Consider the following 26,452-nt stretch of genomic DNA (forward strand, 5'->3'; position numbering starts at 1 on the left):
TCCCAGCCTGTCTCAAATCCTCCCAGGCAAAACTGATCAGTCATCTACTTGAACACCTGTAGTTTTATTCTGCCATTGTTAGAGTCATCATCTTGTCAAAGGCCTTGTTGACTGAAGACTCTCTTGCCTACAAGGCACTTTCTTGTGTTTCTTGGGCCCTTTGTGATTGATACACAGTGCCTCTCAGAATAGAACAGCTACAAAAGTTGTTTGGGTTTTTTTGTTTTGAGTCTGTTTATAAAGAGATGTAACTAAAATGGCCTCAAATTTCTTATGTACGTGAATGAAGAAAGAATTTAGTTTTTATTTTTTTTCTGCTGTGTCCCCAAAGTAGCATAGTGACTGGCTCCGTATAAACAGTCTGTAAATATTTATTTAGTAAATGAATAACCATCGGGTTTTCTAGACCTGATGAGAGCATTCTAACTCAATTAGTGGGAAATCAGAAACTGTCATCCCCTAAAGGATAGAGAAAACCAAAGAATCATTTGCTGTTTATATCTCATTGAAAGGAATTTTCAAAATTAATAAATACTACATTTGTTCAAAATGTATATCCTAAAATATACTTTGTGTTAAGTTATATTCATTTTAACTATTTGTTTTATCATTTTGAAAGATGACATTTTAAATGCATTTGTACTGTGATTTTTCACAAAATATTTTTAATATTGTCTTTATCTCAACATTAAAAAAATTCTGTTGATTTTTTTCTTGCAGATAAAACATATCTGTATCACTGGCTGGGTGTAATGCAAGGAAGGGACAAAGATGAAATGGAAACATGCTCCTTTTTTGGTCATAATATCACTCCTCAGCTTGTCAAAAAGCCACCTGTTCCTGGCACAGCTTATTCCAGGTAAGTGCCATGCATTTGTTTCATCAAACCTTGATCCGTATTCGTTCTTTGCTTTAAATTCATTTTTTATTGTCTGTGTTGTAAATTGAATTTGTTCATTTTCTTTAGACCTTGTAAGTCTTTGTGAATGGTTTCTTAAGTATGTGTGCTGATAAATTTCAGGGATTAAATATTATTCTTGAATACAGAGCATTTTATTAATTCCCTAGAGAAACTGAGAAAATTCAGAAAAAATCACCATTACCGAGACATGTAAGAAGTTACTATATTAAGTGCAAGAATAATTGTAATAGGAAAAAATGGGTAACAAAAAGAAGAGCAAAGTCATAATGCATGTTAGTACCATGGAAAAGGGACTTCAAAAAAAGTAAAATATTTAAAACTGAAATTCCTTTGGAGTAGTGACATGCTAATTCACAGGCTGAACAAGGTCAGAATAAAAATGCAACATGCTGCTCTGTTGCTGCCGTGGTTACTGTTGTTTTTGGTGATGTTAGAAATCTGGTTCCTTGACGTCATAATTTCATTAATGGTGCTGTACAAAGCTTTGCTTAAAGTCTTTTATAGGAAATTGACTAAATCCCATGTTATGGTAGAGGAAAATAGAAAAATATGTTGATACACTAATCACAATGTAATTTCAACTCTCCTCTTAGTTAAAACTATGGGAAAATTGTAGTTAACTTTAATATATTTAATATATCGTCATAATTTAGCCAAGTTATTCATAAAAGAATGGTATTTGGTGTTTTGTTAAACCAAAATGTGAAGCTTGATTTTTATTTATTTTATTGTTGTATTTTAATATTCAGCAACTATTTGTAACTTATGTGTATCCACACACAAATCAGGATTTTCAAATAATCTTGGGGCTTGAATTTTTTCCTCTGTTGGGTTGACATTTTATTTAGAAGATAAGGGAGTTGTGAACAAAAAGTATGTTTAGATCTGTTAAAAACATTTCCATAGGGTGGTAGTATATAGAAAATTTTAAATCTGTTGTAACAGAGTTAATTTAGCTGCTTTGTACTATATTAGGTTAACACTCTGAAATTACCACAAGTTTTTAATTTTAACCTGTTCCTACATTCTATTCTCTTACCACTACTCTGTTGACTATTTATTAAAATGAATGAATGAACCCAATATCAAAAAATGACAATATGAAAAAATGTTAAGCATTTTTGATTATATGAAAAATGCAAATATACGTACAAAGTAGTTCATTGTCTTTCAGATCATCAGGATAAAGAGGTTATATGAAAGTGTTTTGGAAACTGTGACTACAGTTTTAGATATAGATATAGTTTTGGGGGTTTAGGTGTAATTGTCCTTAAACTGCCTTGCCAGCTCATAACTGCTCCAGGTCAACAAATTCAGTCCATGATCTAGTTCTTGAGAAGGTAATCAAATCTCAAAATGGTCAAGTGTGGTTTGAATCATCTTTACTTATCTAGATATATGGAAGAAGGAATGTGTGCATACAGTGTGTGGTAGGGATGTAAGGTTTATCTGTGGAAAACAAAGTTACCTTTTCATTCAAGAAGATACTGTATAATTTCAGAGAAGACATATCAACTTGAACATTTGGTTCCAAAATTTGTCAAAACTCTGCAATTGCTATCTGACATGCAAGCATTTTAAGACTAAAGAGAACTTAAAATACATGAATTTATTGCTTAATGCAGTATGTAGATTAGGTACATAGGTGATCAATTGGTTAGCAGTTAGCAAAAATATGTCATACGGATTAGTAACTTGGGGCCCATTTTGAGGCAACACCTTGAAAAGAAATAAGGGTACCCAAAAATGGGACTTATAAAGCTAAATGCCCTTCCTGTTCAGGGCCAGAGTTCAAGAATTATTTCAAAGCAATTTACCTGTCAAAAGAAATATGCTGTTAGCTTTTCAAAAGGAACATCTGCGGAGTGGAAGTCATTTTCATAACTGCCTTCTATCCGGGAGCATTGGTTTCAGGCTAAGGACCTTAGAAAACCTGCTAAAAGGAGTCATCAGCCTCAGAATCTCTTCTCCTTCACATTAATCTCAGAATGAAGTGAGATCCTCATTCTTTCTGTTGTTGCTGTTCCAGCTTTATTATGTTCAGTAGAGGCCCTTGACCTGGACTGAGTTTAGCATAGCTCAGAATATCAAAGACAGGTAGATCAAATATTAGCGACTTTTTCAAAAACATAGTTTCTCATTCAGCTGATTTACTTCTGCTCTTTCCCTTGAGGAAAGAATATCCTCCTTCATCAGAAATTTATCTCAAAAGTCAGATAATTAAAAAAATAAATGTACCATGTTTCTAAAAAACTAAGGAGCAATATATGATCTATAGAACATGGTGAGTTATTAGCAGAGAATCTACCAGAACAAGATGCCTCAGGGTACCAAATAGGGAGCAATGAAGATAACCATTGTAATGTAGGTTATTTTATTACCACAATAATAAAGAGGTTTTCAGTCAAACTGTGATGTGGTTACTTGGTGTAATTAAATATTAAAACAATGCTTGAATTGATGGATTACCCACTTCCTTTGTTTATTTTCTATTTTGTTCCCCTGTATAATACATTTTTAAAACTGCTGTTATGTTTTACAATATTGTATGTGAAGTGGTTGGTATATTAGGGAGATGGCTAGAAATTACTTGTACATTTTAAATGAAGAAATTCTCTTGTTGGTGCAAAGTAGATCCTTTTTAAGAGAAAAGGAATAATTAAGAAGTGAATTCTAGGAATGATTGAGCCTCTCCAACCATGTGAGTTGTAGCTTTCGTTGCATATAGAGCTCATTAAAGGCTCTGTAGTAAAACCACTGTTAGATGCTCATCTTGTCAATTTTCCTCATCTCTTATTCACATATAAAGTACTCTTAAACCAGCTGTGGTTATCTTTGAGGCATGCTGTATCTGGGCTAGGCCACATCTTTATCTAATCTGCTACAAAGAAATCTGACAGTTACCTATCTTTCCATTTTAAACATCTACCTCTGATTGCAACAGATGTCAGAAAGACAATAAAAGATAAATGTTAAAGGATATGTTTTAAAAGTATACATTTCACACATAGTGGATTGAATTGAAAATTTGAAGAACATCGATGGTAAAAAAAAATGTTGAATTCTAGCTGTATATTGTAAGATTTTAAATGGCAATATGTGGGGATGGGGAAGCATACAAGGTTGCATTTGTTTGAATAAATCCAACAACCCCCTTTTAAGTTAAATGTAATTTATTTTTCCCTCTCTTTTCTCTGAATGTGTAGCAGCACTGTCCCTCATTAAAGATGCAGGAGCTGACAGGGTTATTTCCTTTGCCCTGCTTCATGTCAACAAGCCTTGAGTGTGAAATTGTCTGAAATGACTTACTGCTTACCCTCCCCACCCATCCCACCACTTCAGTACCTTGCTGCTTTATCCAAAGGAAGGTAATTGCAAGGAGCTAAGTGTTATCTGGGTTTGAATCATCATCCACAGATAAGCTGTACATTTTAACAAAAGTATTCTTTATGTAAAATTCTAGAAATAATAGGAAGTATCTGTGTACAATCCTCATATATTCCTAATTTTTGTGATTTATTTTTTACATGCCTAACAGATTTTGAATAGATTTGAGGAATTATTTCAAATTTTTAAGATCTGCTATCCAAAAAAAAATCGAAAGTAAATTTCTGAAATTGAAATGTGATAGACTCTTTAAACATTTCTTTCATTATTTGCCAAATTTATTTAACTAATAATATTGCATATATGCATTCTACAAAGGGTTTTATCCACAGAAATTTTTTTTCAATAGTTGTGATTAGTTTCTGTAAGCACAGTAGCCATGAGCAGTGATAAGAAAAATGCATATCACTTAGAAACTATAGTGTTGCTTGTTCATAGGCAGTTTGTTTTTTAAAAAATTGCACTGACTATTCAGACATTGATCAATTAATTTAAAACATTTACAAGGTTACTTGTTTCTTCTATTAGAATATAATATTTAGGTTTAAAAGTACTTTCAAATGTTATTTAACTCTTCCAATTATGCATTGGTAGAGTTTTTACTATTAAAAATATGATTTGATTATAAATGCTACGTAATAAATCTGTATGACGAGAGAAGTGTTTCTCAACATGTCTTCCGTGATTTTTTTTTTCAGAAACACTTTGAATGTTTATTAAAAATAAAGTTTCCAAGGGCCAATGATAGAATCTCTGAAACAGAGAGCCTGGTTTCAGAGCCCAGGAACCTGCAGTTTTACAAATATCCCCAATTAATGTAATACCCAGAAAATTTAAGAACTACAGCTTTTGACAAAAGTTTAGGTTGATATAAGAAATAGTTGAATACATTCAAAACTACATAGTATATAGGAACGATTTCCTTTAGAAAGAGGTGAAAGTATTTGAAGACATTTATATATTGCAGGGATTTGGGGAGCAGATTTAAGGCTACTGCTGTTTTATTTTGCCTTGCTTTTACTTACGTTTCTTGCTATTTTTGTCTCATAATAATATTTACAGTTTCAAAAATATAATTTTGAAAGTCAATAGCTCAAGAAAAAAGCCACTGAACAAATGAATAGATCAGTGAAAATTAACCTGTATAATTAAAAATGACTTTACAGGATTCTAACTTAGTTTTCCCTAATGGGTATAATTTTTCCTAAACTTTGTCCAAGTCTTAATAAACTATTGACTCAGACATTAAGTGGCTGGGAATTTATATCCAAATTAGAAAAATGTATCAATTATGCAAATTTTCTGTATAAAAGGACTAAGAATCAGGGTTGCATTATGACTAATGGGTACTTCTGCCTTTCTGGGTTTTTTGCTATGAGATAATATAAAGCATTATATTTTAAAATTGTGTTAGCATCAACATGAATATAATCTTTGGCTATAAATGTTTATTTTCTTCTTTTGATTTTAAAATGAACTAAAGTATTTTCATGAACCCCAACTGTATTGTTAGCTGACACTGTATCATTGTGTCTAGTAGGTAAGTCAGTTCTGTTAAGGACCATGAAAAGACAAAGTATTAATTCATGACTTATGCCTAAATATGATATCTAGAAACAATATTCACTACAAATGACTTACAATAAAAATTTAGTTTTACACATTTCTATAAGCATTATAGAAAGCTAGAAGAAAATCATACAATAAAAGAAACCAGATATTTTCTGAATGTTACTTCTTGGAATTTAATTTTTACAAAAATCTTAAAGAACCCACACATACCAAGAAAAGAAGAAAGGAAGGAAGGAAGGGAAAGAAAGACTACTCAGGAAACATCAAGATTATCAGAAGGTCTTAGTGGAGAAAAGGTGGCTTCTGGTTCAAAATAGCTATATTTGAACCACATCTCTTCTATACCTTAGTTGTGTTACTTTGGTCAATAACTTAATCTCTCCCTATGTCAGTTTACTCCTCAGAAAGAATGTCAGAATTACCTTGTGTTATTTGTATCTGAATTATAGATACAACGATCAAAGAATTTGGGACACTGAGAGGATTTTCTGTATGGAGTTGTTCTTACTAACATTGATAATAATCTCATTATTATTTATAAATGAGTGTCACTGGCCTGGTCTGTGCTATATGGTTGTAGTGGGATAGTAGCTAATTACAAGTGCCACTGAGGGAAAACAGACATGTCCTGTAAGGAAGGATGAGGTTCTGTACAGCAACAACTTGAGGAGTACATGGAAGTCTTCATGGAGCAGGTGAACAGGAAGGTAAGAGTCCATTGGAAAGTTAGCATTTATTAAGCATCTACTATGGGCTAGATACTTGAGTTTTAGGAGTTCTGTCTGGTTGAAAAGGAGTGAGTAGGAAAGAAAATCTCAGGCTTGTGCCAAGAGACACAGCTATGATGACTGTGAGAACCCTTGTTTGGCTTGGTAGAAAGGAAAATTGCATATTAAGGGATGTTTGGAGATGAGTCGAGAGAGTAATTTGAAGTTCAAATCTTGAGGAGTCTTGTATACTAAGCTAAGCAGCTTTAAATGTAAACTCTGGTCAAAAAGGAGCCAATGAGAGAGTTAAAGGTGGGGAGTAGCCTAGTAAGATTTTTTTAAACTGTAATTTAGTGGAAATGTGGTGCATCAAATTCTTTCTTCTATTTTTTTATTTATTAATTCAACAAATATTTATTTGACATCTAATACGGCACGGTACTGTTGTAAGGTTGGAGGAGATGGAAATGAAGATAGTCTTGGTATCTTCTTCCTTTCTCTTTCTCTGTGGAGGAAAAATAATAAAAATCAGTTACACACCTAATTTTCTAATTGTAAATTATCATTATGATAGAAGAGAAGAAAACACTGTTGGAGATTTGCAAAAGTATTATGAATACCTAAAAATGTAAGTAGTACATAGAAATTATTGGAATGTTTCTTGATAAATGAATAAATTAACAAGAGGAAGAGGTTGCTAAAAAATACAGCAGACACCTCACTATCCATGGGACAACAGAGATAGGAAAGGGATAGGTTTGGAAAAATGTGTAGGATATAGAGTCAGAAAAACTGAGTGATGATGGGAAGTGGAGGGAGAATGAGAGCAAGGCATCAAGAATGACCCCAAGATTCATTGTTGGAGGGTAGGCCATGGTGACATCATTAATGAAATTAGGAAGGCACGGCATGGTACACTGTGATTTGATTTTATGTATTTATTGTTTGATGATTTACAATATATAATTTTTTTACAAGATCAAGTAGAAAAAATATTTGGGTAATAGCATACTTCCATTTGGTTTTAGAGCCAATATTTGCTGTATGTGGTTTGCTGGATTTAAATTCAGTATGAATTTATAATGTGATTTAAAGTCACCATTCATATATATATTCATATATGTATTATTTGCTATTATCTCTTTTATGGATATTAATGCCATTCAAACTTTTCTGGACAATTAACCAAGTTAAACTTAGTGTTCAAAAGATCAGTAATACAATCAAATTATGGAGTAAATCATTGTTAAAATATCTAGTACACATGATTTAGTCTCTCAGTGTAATTGTGTTTCTCAGGCTTTTCCCTCATATTCCTTCACGGACACAAACACATTTTTTAAATTCTTAGATTACATGTCATTTGGCATCGTGATGTGATCTTTGTTTACTTTTTGTTTATAACACATGCTGTGGGTGTTAAATAGGATTGGAAACCTTATCAATAGAAGTGTCAAGTCTCTAAAAAGAAGAAATACTTAAAGAAAAAAATAAAATGCATTCCTTACTTTCTAAAGAACATCACTCAGTTACAGATGAGACGTTAATTAAGAGAGGAATTGCCAGCTGTACTCAATTCCATGGCTCTTCATTAGCCTTGGTCTACTAGTGTAAGACTTCATCTAATTGCTTAAGTAGATGGAAGCAAACTAACAGGCCCTGTTAGCTGCAAGACACTCAGTGAAGAAGCTCATCTTTGTAATCTAGCTGTAGAGCCCAGGACCATTCTGCTTTGATGATATGGCCTTTGTGATGAACCTGGCTTGAAAAACCCCATGTGCCCCATGCTTCACTTAATTAAGCCATCAGAATGCATTGCAGCCAACAGAGTGCCTCATATGGACTAGTCTAAGTAATTTTTGCTCCTCTATTGCCTGGTTAATAGAAAGAGGCTCTGTTCTAGATTATGACTGATAGAGGCTATATGGTACAGCTGTTGTAATTGTGCCTGAGGGTAGAGAAAACCTTTTGTAAAAGATTCTCTATTTGCCAGAGATACTGTCATTAATTCATTCAACTATTTTCCCTAGATTGCCTAGTGAGCATTCATTTATTCTTTCTCTTTACTTGCAGCTTTCCTATGTCGACACGCTTGTGTCCTTTGTTGTATGAACATACCCAGCCTCTGTCATGTTTTCACATGGGAGAATTGCTTTGAAAATGATTTCTTTTGTTGATTGAATAGTAAATAAAATGGATATGTTGGACTACTAAGAAGAACATATAAATAATTCAACACAAAAAGTTGAAGGCATGTGGGCCTTGAAAGTATAAAAAACTGACATTCTTCCTAAAATATAATCCACACTGCAAATTTTGAAAGACATGACATTTTATGATATAACATATTATAACTATATATATACATGCATATATAAGAAATAAATGTCACAATATACATGTATGTATATGCATGCATATATACATATATAATATTTGTATTTTGGTACATATATTTAAACACAGGTGTACATATAAAGCAGTATTTGTGTGTATTCTGAATTATTCATATAGGTCTGGTTAATACATACAGACTGCTATAGAGGTTAAAAAATAATTTTTATCCTCTTAAAAGTAATATAAAATTTATCATGACATGACATTTTTTCCATTTATGTTAATAGTTGTTCTCTAAATTCCTAAGGTACTGGTATGAGGTTTCTATACCAATGACTGAATTATTTGTATATGAAAATAATTCTATAGAAATAATTTCTCATTTTTCTATCTAAATGGTCTTTAATGTTTCACCTAATATAGGTTCATAGCTTGACATGCAATTCAATCAGAGTCATAAGCATGGTATAACTGTTACAATAAGCTGGGGGTAGGGGCCCTACAACCTATGTTGTTGTTTTTGTTCATGACGTGTCATTACTCACTGGCTCATAGATTTTTCTTTTTTTTTTTTTTTTAACATCTTTATTGGGGTATAATTGCTTTACAATGGTGTGTTAGTTTTTGCTTTATAACAAAGTGAATCAGCTATACATATACATATGCTCCCATGTGTCTTCCCTCTTGCGTCTCCCTCCCTCCCACTCTCCCCATCCCACCCCTCCAGGCTGTCCCAAAGCCCTGAGCTAAAATCCCTGTGCTAGATTTTTCTTATAACTTTGTGAGTATAATCACTCTTATATCTTCCACTGCACATATTTTTTCTTTTCTTGGATTTTTATTTTCTAATATGGTGAGAAAATTGTGGTTTTTAGGTAGTTTCAGAAGAGTCTTACTTCTCTTTAACATTTTATAGCTGATTTCATGTTCTTTAAATAAACTGAATTTCCCCAAATATAAGGTGACAGTGGTATCTCTAAGAAAAAATATAACTACCAATTAAGCCGTGACACAATGTCTTAAGGATAGTTCTGTGTGATACGTTAATCAAACCAACCTCTTAATGCTTTGAAGATTCTTTCATCCCTTCTGAAGGAGTAGCCAATTTCTCTTGCCTTTAGTTTGGTGGTGACAAACAATCCTTTTGAAATATCTCAGGAAGCAGACACTTTGTGCTACCTAAGCATGTCTTCCTTCCTTTATTAAGTAGCTTAATTTTTGTTTCACAAAAAACCATAGTTTTGTGGCCATTTTACAACAATAAATACTTCCTCAACAATGTGGAATTTATACCTGAATTTTTGTTTCTAAGCCTCAAATAACAATAACGTTTACTACCAATGTTCAATTGTAGAGGAATTGTGGAAGACATTTTAAATTATAGTTAAACTCAATTTGTATATCCCCCATAATGCACATAACTTAACTGGAATGACAGCAATGTGAGCAGTTACGACAAAGGATTCACATCACAGTCAATGACAATCATATCAAAATTGCTGTCTGGCTCATAGCTATTGTAAGATGCCATCAACTATAAAAATTTAGAACCAAAATAAGAAAAAAATTACTTCGAACCAATGAAATATGATATATGGAGGGAAACTGAGCCTGACGTAGTCCTCATGTTCCTCAAAGCTGTTTTATGTAAAGGTACAAATATTTGCTGGTTCCCAGATCTTCTTAATAGATCCTTATTTTAAAGCCACAAGCTTGGTGAACGTAAAGGAAAACAATAGTATAATAAGAATGCAAGCGTGATTAAAATTTATCCATTCAGAGGCTCATTTTTTGTTTCTTCCAGATGTAGTGTCTTTCTCAGGTTTAGAAATCTATTCATCAGAAAACTAAGCCTATTCACTTGCGATCTTACTACTATCATGAGATTTAAAATTCCTAAGCAGTATATGCACAGCGCTGAAATTAACATAACATGTCTTAATTAACATGGCTGTGTAATTTTTTCACAGAAGTTCTTAGGTAGAAAAAAAATAGCTTTAGTTGATACTGTGCTCTTTTCCCACAAGTCTGTGAGATTCTAAGTAATGTCAATTGAATAATAAGAACAGCTTTATAATACTATACTTTCAAAAGTATACTAAAACTTAATTATGTACAGAGGAGTAGTTGCTAAGTATTCATCAGTTAAATAGTGGATATAATTTAAAAATTGGCTAATATTGATTAGAAAGTAATGTTACTCTTTAATCAATCTGTAATTAACTTATATTTAATTATATTCACTTAATCAATTTGCCAATGGAATAAAATTTATTTTATTGAATCCTATGTTTAGCATCACCACCAAAGAACTTTTCTGGTAAACCTAAGTTTAGCTTTGTAAGAAAATGCCAAACTGTCCATGTACCATTTTGCCTTCCCCCCAGCAATGAATGAGAGTTTGGTGTTGCTCCATTTCCCTGTCAGCATTTGGAGTTGTCCGTGTTCTGGATTTTAGCCACTCTAATAGGTGTGTTGTGGTAACTGATTGTTACTTTAATTTGCTGTTCAGTATTAACATCTGATGTTGGGCCTGTTTTCATATGCCTATTTGCCATGTTTTCTTTTTTTGTTTGTTTGTTTGTTTTTAGTGAGGTGTCTGTTTAGATCATTTGTCCACTTTGTAATCAAGCTGTTTGCTTTATTACTGTTGACTTTTAAGAGTGCTTTTTATATTTTGGATAACAGTCTGTTATCAGATGTGTCTTTTACAAATGTTTTCTCCCAGTCTGTGGCTTATCTAGTTATTCTCCTAGCACTGTCTTTTACAGAGCAGAAGTTTTTAATTTTAATAAAGTCCAACTTATCATTTTTTTCAATTAGGGATCATGCTTTTGATGTTGTATCTAAAAACCCATTGCCAAATCGAAAGTCACCTAGATTTTCTTGTAAGAACTTTTAAATATGTGACATTACCCTGCTTTACATAAGATAGTGTATTTTAAATATATAGTCCCCTTGTAATATTTTCAGTGTAAAGAAATGATATTGCAGAGAATATCTTCTGTAGCATTGATATATGAAATCAGAATCATATGTGAAAATGGTAATATTAATGTTATTTTTGTCAAGATAACCATAAAATTTAATTTACACATTAATTGGAAATGATTGTCTTATCACAAAATAATTTTTTGGCATTTTAAAATATTAAATGCAGCTGAATACAGGACAAACAAAATTAAGTTTGAAAAGAAAGACCAGAGCCAATTTATGTGAAAAGGAAAGACTTGTTTAAGAAACTAGTAGTTTTAGTGGAGACAGGGGAGCAAATTCAGGAGTGTTATTTGGGTAGAACAAGTTCATGTGGGTCAAGTGTTTATTAATGTGCTCTGGATGCACAGGAAGCAGTTCCACACACTCTGGGAAGGTCTGGAAATTGTTTTTTAATCATTACAAGGTAGATGGTTTATTCAAGTTTCAACCACAAGGTTTAACATTAATCTTTCTCTCAATTCACTTTCTAACTATCTGTATCATGCTGCTTCTTTCAAGATGAGCTGCCCTTTTTTTCCTATTTCATTTTTGTAAGCTTTTATCAAGTATATGTAGGAATCAGTCATTTTAACAGATTGCTTTATTATAGTAAATAAGCTAGATGATATTAAAAAAAAGCAGTAGCTTTAGTGTCAAGCTTACTTGGATTCTGTATGGAATGTGTGAACTTGGGGAACTTGCAGACTGGTTTTTTGGTTTACTTGTTTGTTTTTTTAAAGGATACAATATTTACCTTGAGGTGTGGTTGTAAAGATTACATAAAGACTATAAAGTATCTAATACAATATCTCATCCATAGAAGGTACTCAGTAAATGGTAGCTACTATCATTTGAAAAGCATGTATTGCTAGTGAATTTTTGGAATATGAAGGGGACAGGTAAAATAGATGAGGGAAAGATTATCAGATAACTCTGAGCCTAGATGATGATGTCAATGACTGAAACCAACAGTGTTTGGAGAGTTGCTCCAGAAGCATGGAGGGATTAAAAGAGAAAACACCGTGGCCTAAAAGAGGTGGATTTCAATGTGAATAATGGATGTGAGAATAATCACTTTTTCAGAATAGTGGATCTTATGCAATGCTTTGAACCCCTTTTGGATGTCGCAACAGACTATGCAGTGTGTAATGTCAGATACAGTATTCAGTGAGCAGAAAATATGAAGCAGTGTAAGGAAGTTATAATTTGCTGTGACAAACAGATGTAACACAACTTCACTACAACAAAAATCAAAGCAAAGAATGCAAATTTAACAGGATATGTATGAATTTGGCTTGTAAGTATATAAGAATGTTAAGTCATAACTATTAGTTCTACTCAAACATAACATAATGCCTCAGGGCAAAAAGGGAAATGTGACAATTGTGAATGCTTTTATTGGACACTGTGACGTATTTTTAGACTACAGTGGTGATTTTGTTATAATTATTACTGGATTATTTAGCATGATGAGTATCTTAAAGTTACAAATATGTCACCAAAAATTCTAGTTTTTGAAAGCATGGCATGAAACAAACAGAGAATGCCCACAAGTTAACATTTATTTTCTTAGGTGTCTTGGTGATAGAAGAAATTTCATAATTTTGTACTGTTTCAGTGAAGTATTTTACAAGAAAACTATAAACATATACCATTTGTGCTTGCATTTCTTTGCATTTTCTCTTTTTAAAAAGCACACAAAGACATTAAAATATATACTAATTGCAGAAAATATTTGAAAATCACTAGTCTAAAGAAACTAGAGAAGCGTATAATGAAACATCAAAATGTTGACTAGAATTGTCCAAGGAAAAGTTTAGTCAGTTGCTGTCTAGTAGGAGGTAAATATTTAGTTTTACTTTGTTTATCAATATGTACTGTTTGTGTTTAGTCCATTCTGAGTTTTCGAGGAGTTCAATTATTGAAATAAAATTTGATTCACTTTCGTGGTATATCATAATACACTTTGATTTTAATGGATGGGAAATAAACTCTAATTTATCAAGAATGGCATTTTTTTAGTTAAATTTATTATATGGTAAACCTGAGTGGTCTAATTGATGTAAAAGTCACAGATCCACACACAACATGGTATTTGATATATATATGCAGTCTGATTAAAGTAGATAATAAAAAGTAAAATGACTACAATAATTATTTGATCGGTAGAATTGCCACTGACTTAATTTTTATGATTCTATTAGTTATAAGAATTAGATAATATGATTCTATTAGTTATAAGAATTAGATAATAACTTAATAATATGTTTTAATTGAATGGCCACTAAAAGAGGAAGAAAAGTGAAATTTAAGGTAAAAGTGTGATTATGAATTAGAACAGTTAGTTAAAGTTACTAGAGTTGTCAAATTTCCATAAAGGCTGAGAAAAGTGTTTAGTGTACAAAACGCAAAAACAGATACATAGTAACATGGATGAAGAGAATGTATCTAAATGAACAAATTATTTGTAAAACTAGAATCAAAGGAACTAGTTTGACCAATTCAGTTAAAATATAGAAAATGCTATAGTAAAATCATGAAACATTGAACCCAGAAATGTCATTATTTTATATAAATATATCAAGTTACATGAGAAGCCAAGTCATGTGACAACAAAATTTATGAGAACTGATCCAACATAACCACCCTAGAAAAAAGAAGAAAGAAAAAGAAAAAAGGCTTATCTTTTATACACTGCTGTTAGCACAAAAAATATCTGTGGACTCAGTGAAAACAAGCGACCATTTGTCTCAGGTTTCTCTGAATAGTCCCCATTCCATGCTTAGTGTTCCTGCATAATATATTTTATATATGTTATATTACACTATATATGTAACATTATATATTTATTATATAAATATATTATATATGTAATATATGTATTATATATGTAATATATGTATTATATATGTAATATAAATATATTATATTTACTTTTATATCTCCACTGTAAGTTAACCAAACAAAACCAATTACCAATTATGTAGCATATTTGGACAATGTGTTGCTCTTCATCTGGTTTTTATAGAGTAGAATTTGCTGTAAGATAGGTGTTTAATTATTATATCTTGGCTTCTGATTGATTAAAAGATATTTTGGAAGTTATTTAGTGGGAATTTAAGGTAATTTTAATGAAGTGACTAAGATTATTGGGTGGTCTACAGAAATAAAAAAATAACTATCTGAAATGAAAGCTAAAAGCTAAATTTGATTGAATGTGTTGGTATTTTGTCATTTTTCTTTAAATTATCAATAATTTCATATTGATAATTTAATTAAATGACAACTTTGTGGCATTTTTCCAAAAGAATTATTTACATGAATAATCTCTCTTCATTGTTACAATGTTTAGCCATTGGTAATTGAGGATAAATTTTATAAACAAACTTTACAAATTAATCATAAATGTAATTAAAGACTGTAATATATCTAGTTTACTGTGTCTTTAATTCCTGAGTAATTAATAATACATTTATCATCAATGGATACCATTCACTGAGCACTCACTATTTGCTCTTCTCTGCACTGATTTCATTTAATTTTTGAAAAATCTTTGTGAAAGATAATTAATTCCATTTTAACAATTAGTAGAGCCAGGATTTGAACCCGACTTGGATTGTCTGACTCCAAAATTCATGATGATATTGTTCATCCTATGTCAGTCCATTCTGCCACCTCACCGGTGGTATGTGACACAGGATCTTCCCAATCTTGTTTGGTATATCTAACTGTGAGTAGGATAGGACATGGTCTACACAGTATATTAGGCAAGTTGAAAGGTGAAAGACTCCCTGGACTAAATCTCTCTTTCCTGCCAGGAGAAAAAAAGGAAATCATGTTTCAGATTTTTAACTGGATTTTCTTGATTTGTGTTTTTCTTGCTTAGAAGCCTACTTTTGTGTTTCTAACATTTACTCTTTTGTTTCACTACTTCTTCTTTAGCTGGGCAATGGATATTATAATTCAGAGTATAATATACACATGCCATAAAATACTTTATGACTAATTTAGGATAGCATTGTCTCATTTCAGAATGCCATGCTTTTTCCCTTAGATACCATGTAATAACTTATCTTTAGAGAAAAGCAATCAGCATAGTCTTAGCTAAAATTTTATAAATAGATAATAAATTTTCATTACATACAATTTTCATTACCTAATCATGTATTTTCTTAGTCCTTTAAAAAAAATTCAACCATAGTAATGTTAGTATATTTGTCAAACAGCTATAACTTAACATTTCTAGAATTATGTCACAAATATTTTGTTCAGTATTTATGATTATATGGATGAAATTAATGTGTTTCATCTAACCAAAAAAGGGTTGTTTTATGAGTGTATTATAAATACACATACTGACACATAATAAGATTTTTCATTGAATATTGCATGTTTAATCTTTTTGAGGTATCACATTATTGCTAATAAAGCTTTTTAATGTTCAACATATGCTATTGACATATTTTCGTAAATCATTTTCTTATTCCGTCAAGAATGTCGTTACAATTAGAGTGGTGCAATTTATTTCACAATTCTATTATCATGTTAAAATATATTTCTTCAATTCCACCTCTTTTTTCTTCAAACTTGTATAGAGCCATTTAATCTCTGGTATCAATACAAAAGGCTCAGAAAATTATGTTAAATTTGGAAAACCTACAAAAATACTTCTATGATTTTCCAGAATATTCAATGAATTTTTGTCCACAGATATCATAGTGTTGTTGCTAGAAGTAAGTCAAATAGACTGTCCTTCCATTGAGGTTAATAATTGAGCATGTATCACATAAACATGTGAATTAATTATAATTCAAAGTAGTCTACTGTGTAATGAACCGATTTAAACTGAAATTTTTACTAAATCAAAACATGTAGGGAGTATTAATATCACTTTATTTTCTGAAACTAACTGCCATTTTTTCCATTTTTGTAAATGAAGTAATGGTAGTATTTTTCTACATCAACTTTGGCATTTATTTTCATATTTTTAGAAAACTGATTCCTTTTATAAATTTACTATTTGAACCTGAGTTGCACTAAATGATGTGTTTATTAGGTTTGTTTACGCGTTTGAGTTTAAAAAGGTTTTTATCTTAAAAAAATTGTATATTTTCTCCCATTCTGAGTGTTGTCTTTTTGTCTTGTTTATGGTTTCCTTTGCTGTGCAAAAGCTTTTCAGTTTCAGTAGGTCCCATTTGTTTATTTTTGTTTTTATTTTCATTACTCTAGGAGGTGGGTCAAAAAAGATCTTGCTGTGGTTTATGTCAAAAAGTGTTTTTCCTATGTTTTCCTCTAAGAGTTTTATAGTGTCTGGTCTTACATTAAGGTCTTTAATCCATTTAGAGTTTATTTTTATGTATGGTGTTAGGGAGTGTTATAATTTCATTCTTTTACACGTAGAGGGTGAAGTGAGAGTAGTATTGACATATCTACACCACCAAAGGTAAAATAGATAGCTAGTGGGAAGCAGCAGCATAGTACAGGGAGGTCAGCTCAGTACTTTGCGATGACCTAGAGGGGTGAGATGGGGAGGGTGGGAGGGAGGCTCAAGAGGGAGGGGATATGGGGATATATGTAGGCATATGGCTGATTCACTTTGTTGTACAACAGAAACTAACACAGCACTGTGAAGCAATTATACTCCAATAAAGATGTATAAAAAATAATTTATGAAAAAGTTTTTAAAATTTCTATTAACTTTCTACACATGCTATCAAACATTGGCAACATATTTAATATTATATTTATAGAGTAATGGTTCCAAATAACTTATTATATGATTTGAGCTCAAAACTATATATTATTCCAATATCTGACTTTTAGTAACTTAGGTTTCATCTGGAGCCCTAGATATGTGATGATTTTACCTTGGAATTACTTTTGGCCTTTGGAAGGTCACTCGTTTACAGTTTATTGCATCTCATAAATTGATCTAATCTGAATAATGGCTGGACATGCTGAAGATCAATACTTTATTGCTTCTACAACCTAAAACACACCATGAATTACAGTCAAAATCGTTATCACCCAACAGTGCAGACATAACAATAATATACATGTGATATTAGTCCTCAGCTTGTGGTACTGTTTATGAAATGAAATTCTGCTTGAATGATTTTATTTCAGCACTATTATAATCCTCTTTAATTTATAGCTAGGAATGCTAATGACAGTTATCACTCAGTTCTATTCAAGGCCAGAGAAGTAACTCATTATGGGTTTGCACTGTAATAATCAAATCTAAATTTTCCTTGATTCAAATTATTCTAAAGATGAGTCACTTTATTATATTTTCAAAGGGTAGTGTGAATTAAATATAATCACTAGTATAATTTTAAATATAAGGCACAAACTAGTACTAATAAGTTGTAGTAAGGAACACTATAAACTAATATAAAGCACAGTGTTGATTCTGACTATAATTATTTTATTATTATCATGTAGTCATTTTCTTAATCAAGAACAATGTGTGATGCACATTATATACATTTTGTCTTTTAACTATCATATTTTTACAGTTGTTTATTTTCACCCTTTTCATAATATTTTAATTTATGAGATTGTTTTCCTTTAATTTTACACACACATGCTCTGATCTCTGCTAGTCGTATCCTCTTGTCTGTGCGTTACTTGTCAGTGTCAACATTTGCTTTTTTGATGTGTTATGACCATCAATATTTGATGATGTGAGTGCTTCTGGTGATCCACAGTTTGTTAACATCATAACTCTGATTGAAAAATGGAAACTTTCTCTCTTGGGAGACTAAGCATGGATGTAAAAATAGCTGCAATTAGAAAATAGTTTTTGCTCATTATAATCGTAATCCTATTATCTGTAATTTTCAATCAGTTTCACTCCCACAGACACACAAGACACACACACACACTCACACACTCACATAGTAGTTCAGTTTTCTGGAGGTAATAGAGAATAGGTCATCTATTGATACTCACACAGTGAACCTAGTTATGCAGTTATGTAGTTGAGGTGAGTGGTTGCCATCATTTTTGGCTGCTTCCTTAGCTTTCAGCTTACCTCACAGAAGTCTGGTACAGCAAAGCTTCAGGAAGTGTCTATCTACATGAGATCATTCAGGTGAGTTGCTTTGATCTTATTAATATTTACCAGTTCTTTCATTGATTGCATTGACATATTTCACTTTTAATTGTACCACCTTATTAATGTGCTCTGTGTTGGGCAAAATAGTGTACATGTAAACATTGAAACATGTGCATTTATATGACTTGAGTTCATACAGTAACTGAATTCACTGTGGATATAGAGAACATAATTTTTAAATAGAAAAATATGACTGAAGACTATAGTATACATTGAATTATTATTCTATGAGAATTTTAATGGTTTAACCACTTGTCAGCATAGATATAAAAGGCTATTAATAGTGCTTTTATATTTGCTGGCTTAAGCTCCAAACTTTTTCAATTTATGTTAGTGTGTAGTTTTAATAAAGATGCTTTTGATTCAGCATTACTTTTATTAGTTTGAGAGACTATACATTTAATAAATTGTTAGCAAAAGAAATCAACATGTTTAAAATTTATTTGGGGTTTGGTTGAATAAATAACCCAATCAAAGTAAACTATCTGATTAACACTTCGATCAAAAGGGTGCCCAGCTGACCCAACATGCATTTTTTTCTTTAAAAATAACTAAGTGTGTGTGTGTGTGTGTGTGTGTGAGAGAGAGAGAGAGAGAGAGAGACAGAGAGAGACAGAGAGAGACAGAGAGAGAGAGGGAGGGAATGTTGGGGGTAAACCTGGTTAATAAGGAAGAGAAGAATTTGGATCTCCAAACACAAATCTATTAAGGGCAAATTTAATAAAATGTGATACTATTGGGAGATAGGGGTTGACATAACACCCTGTATAAAATAGATGACTAATAAGAACCTACTGTATAGCACAGGGAACTCTACTCAATACTCTGTAATGACCTATATGGGAATAGAATCTAAAAAAAGTAGGTATATTTATATGTATAAATGATTCACTTTGCTGTACAGCAGACACTAACAACATTGTAAATCAACAATACTCCAATAGAAATTTAAAAATTAAATGTGATACTACATTCGTCTAAAAGAGGTAATAGCCAGGTATGCAGCCCACCTAGCTCCCCTTAATGTGTTATATTGTCCAAAGAGTTGAGTTAAATACATTACATACAATAAAAGTATAACAAAATTATAAGTAGATTGTAAACTCCTTTTCTGAGATTGTAGCTGGACTTTCTGTTTTTAAAACTCAGAGTATAAAACAATATTAATGTAACATACTATATTCATAACTATTTTACTTTAAAAAGCAATTCCCTATTTGGGATTATTTAAAGTTTACTTTTTTTTTTTTAACATCTTTATTGGGGTATAATTGCTTTACAATGGTGTGTTAGTTTCTGCCCCATAACAAAGTGAATCAGTTATACATATACATATGTTCCCATATGTCTTCCCTCTTGCATCTCCCTCCCTCCCACCCTCCCTATCCCACCCCTCCAGGCTGCCACAAAGCATCGAGCCAATATCCCTGTGCCATGCGGCTGCTGCCCACTAGCTATCTACTTTACTACGTTTGTTAGTGTGTATATGTCCATGACTCTCTCTCGCCCTGTCACAGCTCACCCTTCCCCCTCCACATATCCTCAAGTCCGTTCTCCAGTAGGTTTGCATCTTTATTCCTGTCTTACCCCTAGGTTCTTCATGACATTTTGTTTTTCTTAAATTCCATATATATGTGTTAGCATATGGTATTTGTCTTTTTCTTTCTGACTTACTTCACTCTGTATGACAGACTCTAGGTCTATCCATCTCATTACAAATAGCTCAATTTCATTTCTTTTTAAGGCTGAGTAATATTCCATTGTATATATGTGCCACATCTTCTTTATCCATTCATCCGATGATGGGCACTTAGGTTGTTTCCATCTCCGAGCTATTGTAAATAGAGCTGCAATGAACATTTTGGTACATGACTCTTTTGGAATTTTGGGTTTCTCAGGGTATATGCCCAGTAGTGGGATTGCTGGGTCATATGGTAATTCTATTTGTAGTTTTTTAAGGAACCTCCATACTGTTCTCCATAGTGGCTGAACCAATTCACATTCCCACCAGCAGTGCAAGAGTGATCCCTTTTCTCCACACCCTCTCCAGCATTTATTGTTTCTAGATTTTTTGATGATGGCCATTCTGACTGGTGTGAGATGATATCTCATTGTAGTTTTGATTTGCATTTCTCTAATGATTAATGACGTTGAGCATTCTTTTATGTGTTTGTTGGCAATCTGTATATCTTCTTTGGAGAAATGTCTATTTAGGTCTTCTGCCCATTTTTGTATTGGGTTGTTTGTTTTTTTTGTTATTGAGCTGCTTGTAAATTTTGGAGATAAATCCTTTGTCAGTTGCTTCATTTGCAATAAAGTTTACTTTTGCACTGTGACATGGCAAGTCATTTCAACTTTTCCCCTTTTGGGAAGGGGTCGAGTCTATGTAAATTCTGGAAGCTGGGTTTTTTTTCTCCCAGAACAGAGGGCATGCAGGCATGAACTTTTACTGTTTTATATATAATTTCTGGAGGATGAGAGATTGCCCTAAAGTTGATTCATGGACCCCTTATTTATTCAATGATGAGACAGAGAGAAATAAAGAGCTAAAATTAGAAAAATGTTATGCAGTTGGTCTGCTTTTCTTCATGTAGAAAACAGAGGTGAAAAAACTTTATGGATTAGTCAAGGCTGAAAATGAAGTTCAGGCGTCAACAATCAGCAAATCCAACTTTTTCACTTTCTAATTGTTTGAAGACTTGTAAATGGAGAGAGATCATTTGATTATGGTTCATTAAGACAATATGTCAAACAATATGTCACTTGCCTAGATCACATGTAGAAAAGATGGAGTAGTAAAATGTAATCAGTTTTCTCTGATATCCGAACCTGTGCTTCATCCCACTGCACTTATACGCCTCTCAAGTTTCCCGTTCTTGGTGGTGAACAAGATACCTGTGCAATGCTCTTCTCTACCATTAACAGTGATTCTAACCCAGTATCTTGATAGGCTGGACTCTAGGACTTGAAAATAGAACTTTTCAGTCCCTTCTAGCAGTTAATTTTTTTGTAGTTGATGCCAACTCTGTCATTAAAGTTCTACAGTTTTCTATAGGAATTAGTGTTGATTGCCATTCATATAAAAATATTATGGAGCATAAATACATTCATATGAACCTAATGATTATTTTTAGCAACTTGAAATTTGTGTGCTAGCATTTTACTTGACAACTCCTTTTTCATCGTTACTGAAAATTTACTTAAAAACCTGAAAGAAACCTATACTAGGTAATGCTATGAATTGTATCCCACTGGCTATGCTTGCCATCAGATATATTATCAGGGCATTCTTCTTCTACATGCAGACTAATATCACTGGATAAATATCTTTAGTTTTGAAATTTAAAAGCATGAAATATTCAGGTAGTTTACTAATATATCAATGTTATCAAATCTCTGGCAATATATTTTAAATGAATTTGCACTCTTACACAAAGCAGCATGTTTTTAACCAACAAAAGATTTTAAAAAATTTTTCTTTGTACAAAGGCATCTTAATACATGCTTTCTGAAAGCACATATTATACATTTACAAAATTATGACATAAATAATTTTTGATACAGTCTTTGCAGTTTCACAATTAAACTGACCAGCATTAAATATATAAAAGATCACCTTGGTGGATAATTTGTGTTTGACTTTGGCTTTCCACCCTCCATTACATATTTTCTTTTGACTGAAAATTTCTGACACACAGAAATTTATGGTGGAAATGACCTCTCAACTTTATTTATGTAACCAGTAGCAGAACACAGCAGATCACAGAATGCCATATGATTACTGTTTCCTAAAAGAGGTACAGTATCATGCACTGCAGTGAACCATGCTTGATACTGAAAATCCACATGCTCTGAGCTACACCAGGGATGGCCTACACTCTTCTGAGTAAAGGGAAATTTGGCAGAATTAGTTCACCACAAAAACCTCAGATTTCTACTAGAAGTGTGCTATTTCACATGAAATATTGCAGAAAAAAAATATTTTTTCAATTTTCCTTTATCCATGTTGTTCTACCTGAATTTTATAATTATACATAAGAACAATTTTCCACTTAAAGAGTGTTTACTATGGAACCGGAGTCCTTGCAAATTCTTACCAGTTTTCATTTTTTCTGTCTCATGTCTATCTTTAGAATGACATTCCACTGAATAATTTTTATTTCAAAATTCAGTATTAATTTTCTAAGATCTATATTATGGAATAAATGTTCATAAAGTAAATCTTAATTTTTAAAATGTTGTCATATCAAGACAAACCTACTTCCATTTGTTAGGCATTTTTTAGCAAAAATCTGAATCTTTTAACTAATGTTTAAGGCAGAAAAGAATAATAAATGTTACTAAATCACTTTAAATTCTACTCTTTTGCAAAAATTTAAGTGTAAGCTTAATTTATTTATTTTACTTTGACATGAAATGTTTTTATGTAAAATTGTCCAAATTTGGCTCCCTGATATACTGTGCAATATATGAAATTTAAGTAATTTTATAACATGAACAAAAATAACTTCATTTTCTACGATGGATTTTTTAAGTTTTATAATTAAGCTCTAAACTGCAAACAGCACTTTCTTTCTTCCTGGATATCTTAACAGATTTTACTGATTTTTACAATTTTTCCCCTCTATTCTTTAATTTGCATTATATTTACAAAAGTCTGTGACAAGCCTAGCTATTTTTTGAATGAAGATAGTAAAACCCCATTTGGCATAAGCACACTTACCACCAAAATGACCTTCAATGCCAAAAGAATAAATTACTATCAACAAAGGTGTAAGCAATAAACACTGAAGCAAAAGCGAGGCAGTAGGCGTAAATGGATGGATTTGCTTTTTGAGGTATTTCTGAGTACATTACACCATTTATAGTTGACATTCATCTCTTTTCTTTAGAAACCATGATCTAATTATCTGCATCATTTTTATGAAACTTCCTGGTGTCAGTTTTATTTAATTTATTTTATACTTTTCAAGATCAGGCTTGTGTGCTACAAGTAGAAGGGAGTTACAATAGGACAAAATAAGCAATGCCAAAAAGAAAAGGATATGAAATGTCCAGGCACAATCTCTTGCCCATAGACGATCATATTCTGACAGTAAGTATAGTAATTCACTCTAGCCACATAGGTATTCCCAAGGAAAAGTGTCTGAACCACTAGATACCACATACTGATGAAATAAATAGGATACTGGAAATACAATCTCAAACACTTTTATAACTTTGCTATTTTTAAACTGAATTTCTTCAAATGTTTCACTTATCACCATCTGCTACAGATATTTGTATAAAAATAAACTATTTGGGGCTTCCCTGGTGGCGCAGTGGTTGAGAGTCCGCCCCCCGATGCAGGGGACACGGGTTCGTGCCCCGGTCCGGGAAGATCCCACATGACGCGGAGCGGCTGGGCCCGTGAGCCATCGTCGCTGAGCCTGCGCGTCTGGAGCCTGTGCTCCGCAACGGGAGAAGCCACAGCAGTGAGAGGCCCGTGTACCGCAAAAAACAAAAACAACAACAAAAAATAAACTATTTGAGGTACGTGGGAAGGGCAAAACCCACTGGAAGTTTGCTTTTTTGTTTGGCCTGCTTTTTGAAATGAATATCACCTTATATTAGTAAGAAAACTTCAGTGTAAATGTGGAGTTGTTTACTTACAACATTATATTGAGAAAACCAATGAGAAATAAATGTGGCAAGTTAAAAATAACCAATTCAGTAATCTGTTGGAACAACATGCTGTCGTTTTGATTGCGTGACTGTTTTGGTTGCATCTCATTACTATTTAATAAAACTGAATATTCACTGAACATATTTATCCCTCAACTCAGAAAAGCATTCTTCTAGTCTTAATTTGTTCTCTTGGACATATTTCAAGCTAAATCTCACCTGAGCATCAGGACAGAGAAAGGTATAATACCCTTTGGCAGATGATCTTTAAATGATATATACAAGAAAAAATAGTTAATACTCAAATCTTTGTGTTTTCTCCTGTGCTATTTCTTTTTCTTTTTCTTTTTTACTCCTTTTGTGTGCATGCATATATGTACATATGTGGAATGTTTGCCACATTAAAGATGGGAATGATTTTAGGTACACCAAAGTGGCAAAAGTAAGTTTTACTTATGGTTAAGTGACATCTCATGACAACAGTGCATGACATAGTTCAGAGACTATATCCAGAGAGAGCATTTTGGCCTCTGACCTTTGTCATTGAGCCTTTTGACAAGAAGTAGCCATTTGTCAAAGGATAAAGATTAATGGCTGAGTTTATCTATGGAGGCCACATGTATAAACTTTAGATTGGGAAGTTAAGAAATAAAGCCAGTTTTCACCTAAGGGTTATTAATTCTAATCGTGTAGAAATGACGTTTGTCCTCAGGAGATCAACAAATAACCCTGAGATGATAGGAATTATCCTTGTGCTCTCTTCCGTCTACCCCTTTCTTCTCACCTCAGGCATTTTATGTCTAGTAGACAAGTGGGATTCTTCTAAACCCAGTGATTTGTATTATGCTGCCTCGCTGCAGTCTTCATCTAGCTGCTGTTGAACATAATGGTCCAAATCTCTTTGTTCACTGTGTTGTGTATTTGCTTTAGTCTTTCATCCTTTCTTACTTGGATTTACTGCAACCTGCCATCTGTCTTGTTTAACTTCAACTCATTCTCCAAACAATGTCACAAGCAGTCTTCTAAAACTATAAATCCGACCAAGTTACTTTCCTGTTCAAAATCACTTACTGGCCTGCTGGAACCTCAGGGATAATATTTACCATCCACAGCGTGGCTTACAGTGTCCTGATCTCACCTATGTTTAAATCTATATCCTCACCTTTCACTCTTGCCTTCAGTCTGAGCCTCAACAGCAGTACACTGGCGAAAGCCCTCAATCCCAACTTTATGTTTCTTACTTCTAGGGCTTCCCATAAGCTGATGCTCTGCCTAGAAAACCTTATGCACGCCCCCATTGTCACAAGACTAAGCTCAGATATTTCTTATTGCAGGAAATCTTACTCTAAGCCGTATCTTTCTTTCAGGAGTCCCACATCATGAAGTATTAATTTTTAGTACCTTGAAATCTGTTTATCTGCTCAAAATCTGTTTTCATTTTGTAATGTAACATTGTGTAAATTCAAGGTGTACATTTATAGTTTAATATGACCCACAGGTGATTAGTGGTCTGTGATTGGACATCAATTTCCGGTGTTGTGTGCCAAACAAAGGTTTCACTCAAGGGGGAAGATAGTATTTGGAAAGATGTGTAACTTAGGTATTCTGTGTGTTTTTTTCTTCTGCACATGTTATGATAATGTGATCACATTTTATTTAAAATTATATTTAAGTAACTGTATTATAGAGTTTTAATTTAACCCAAGACCATATTTGTAACAGAAAAGCATGATTATATAATTTGAAGCAATATCTTTTTAACATATC

General features: G+C 32.5%; 1 protein-coding gene across 1 annotated transcript in view; it reads left to right on the forward strand.

The window, feature by feature from the left end:
- The first annotated feature begins 720 nt into the window (after positions 1 to 720).
- The window catches only part of ROBO1 (roundabout guidance receptor 1), a 946,213-nt gene continuing 920,481 nt past the window's right edge, over positions 721 to 26,452 (forward strand). The window contains exon 1 of the mRNA XM_065876055.1: positions 721 to 859. Within this exon, the coding sequence (XP_065732127.1) occupies positions 772 to 859 (88 nt within the window). The 5' untranslated portion in view covers positions 721 to 771. The remainder of the gene's footprint in view (positions 860 to 26,452) is intronic.

This window comes from Phocoena phocoena, chromosome 4 (assembly GCF_963924675.1).
Source record: "Phocoena phocoena chromosome 4, mPhoPho1.1, whole genome shotgun sequence".
NCBI classification, from domain to species: domain Eukaryota; kingdom Metazoa; phylum Chordata; class Mammalia; order Artiodactyla; family Phocoenidae; genus Phocoena; species Phocoena phocoena.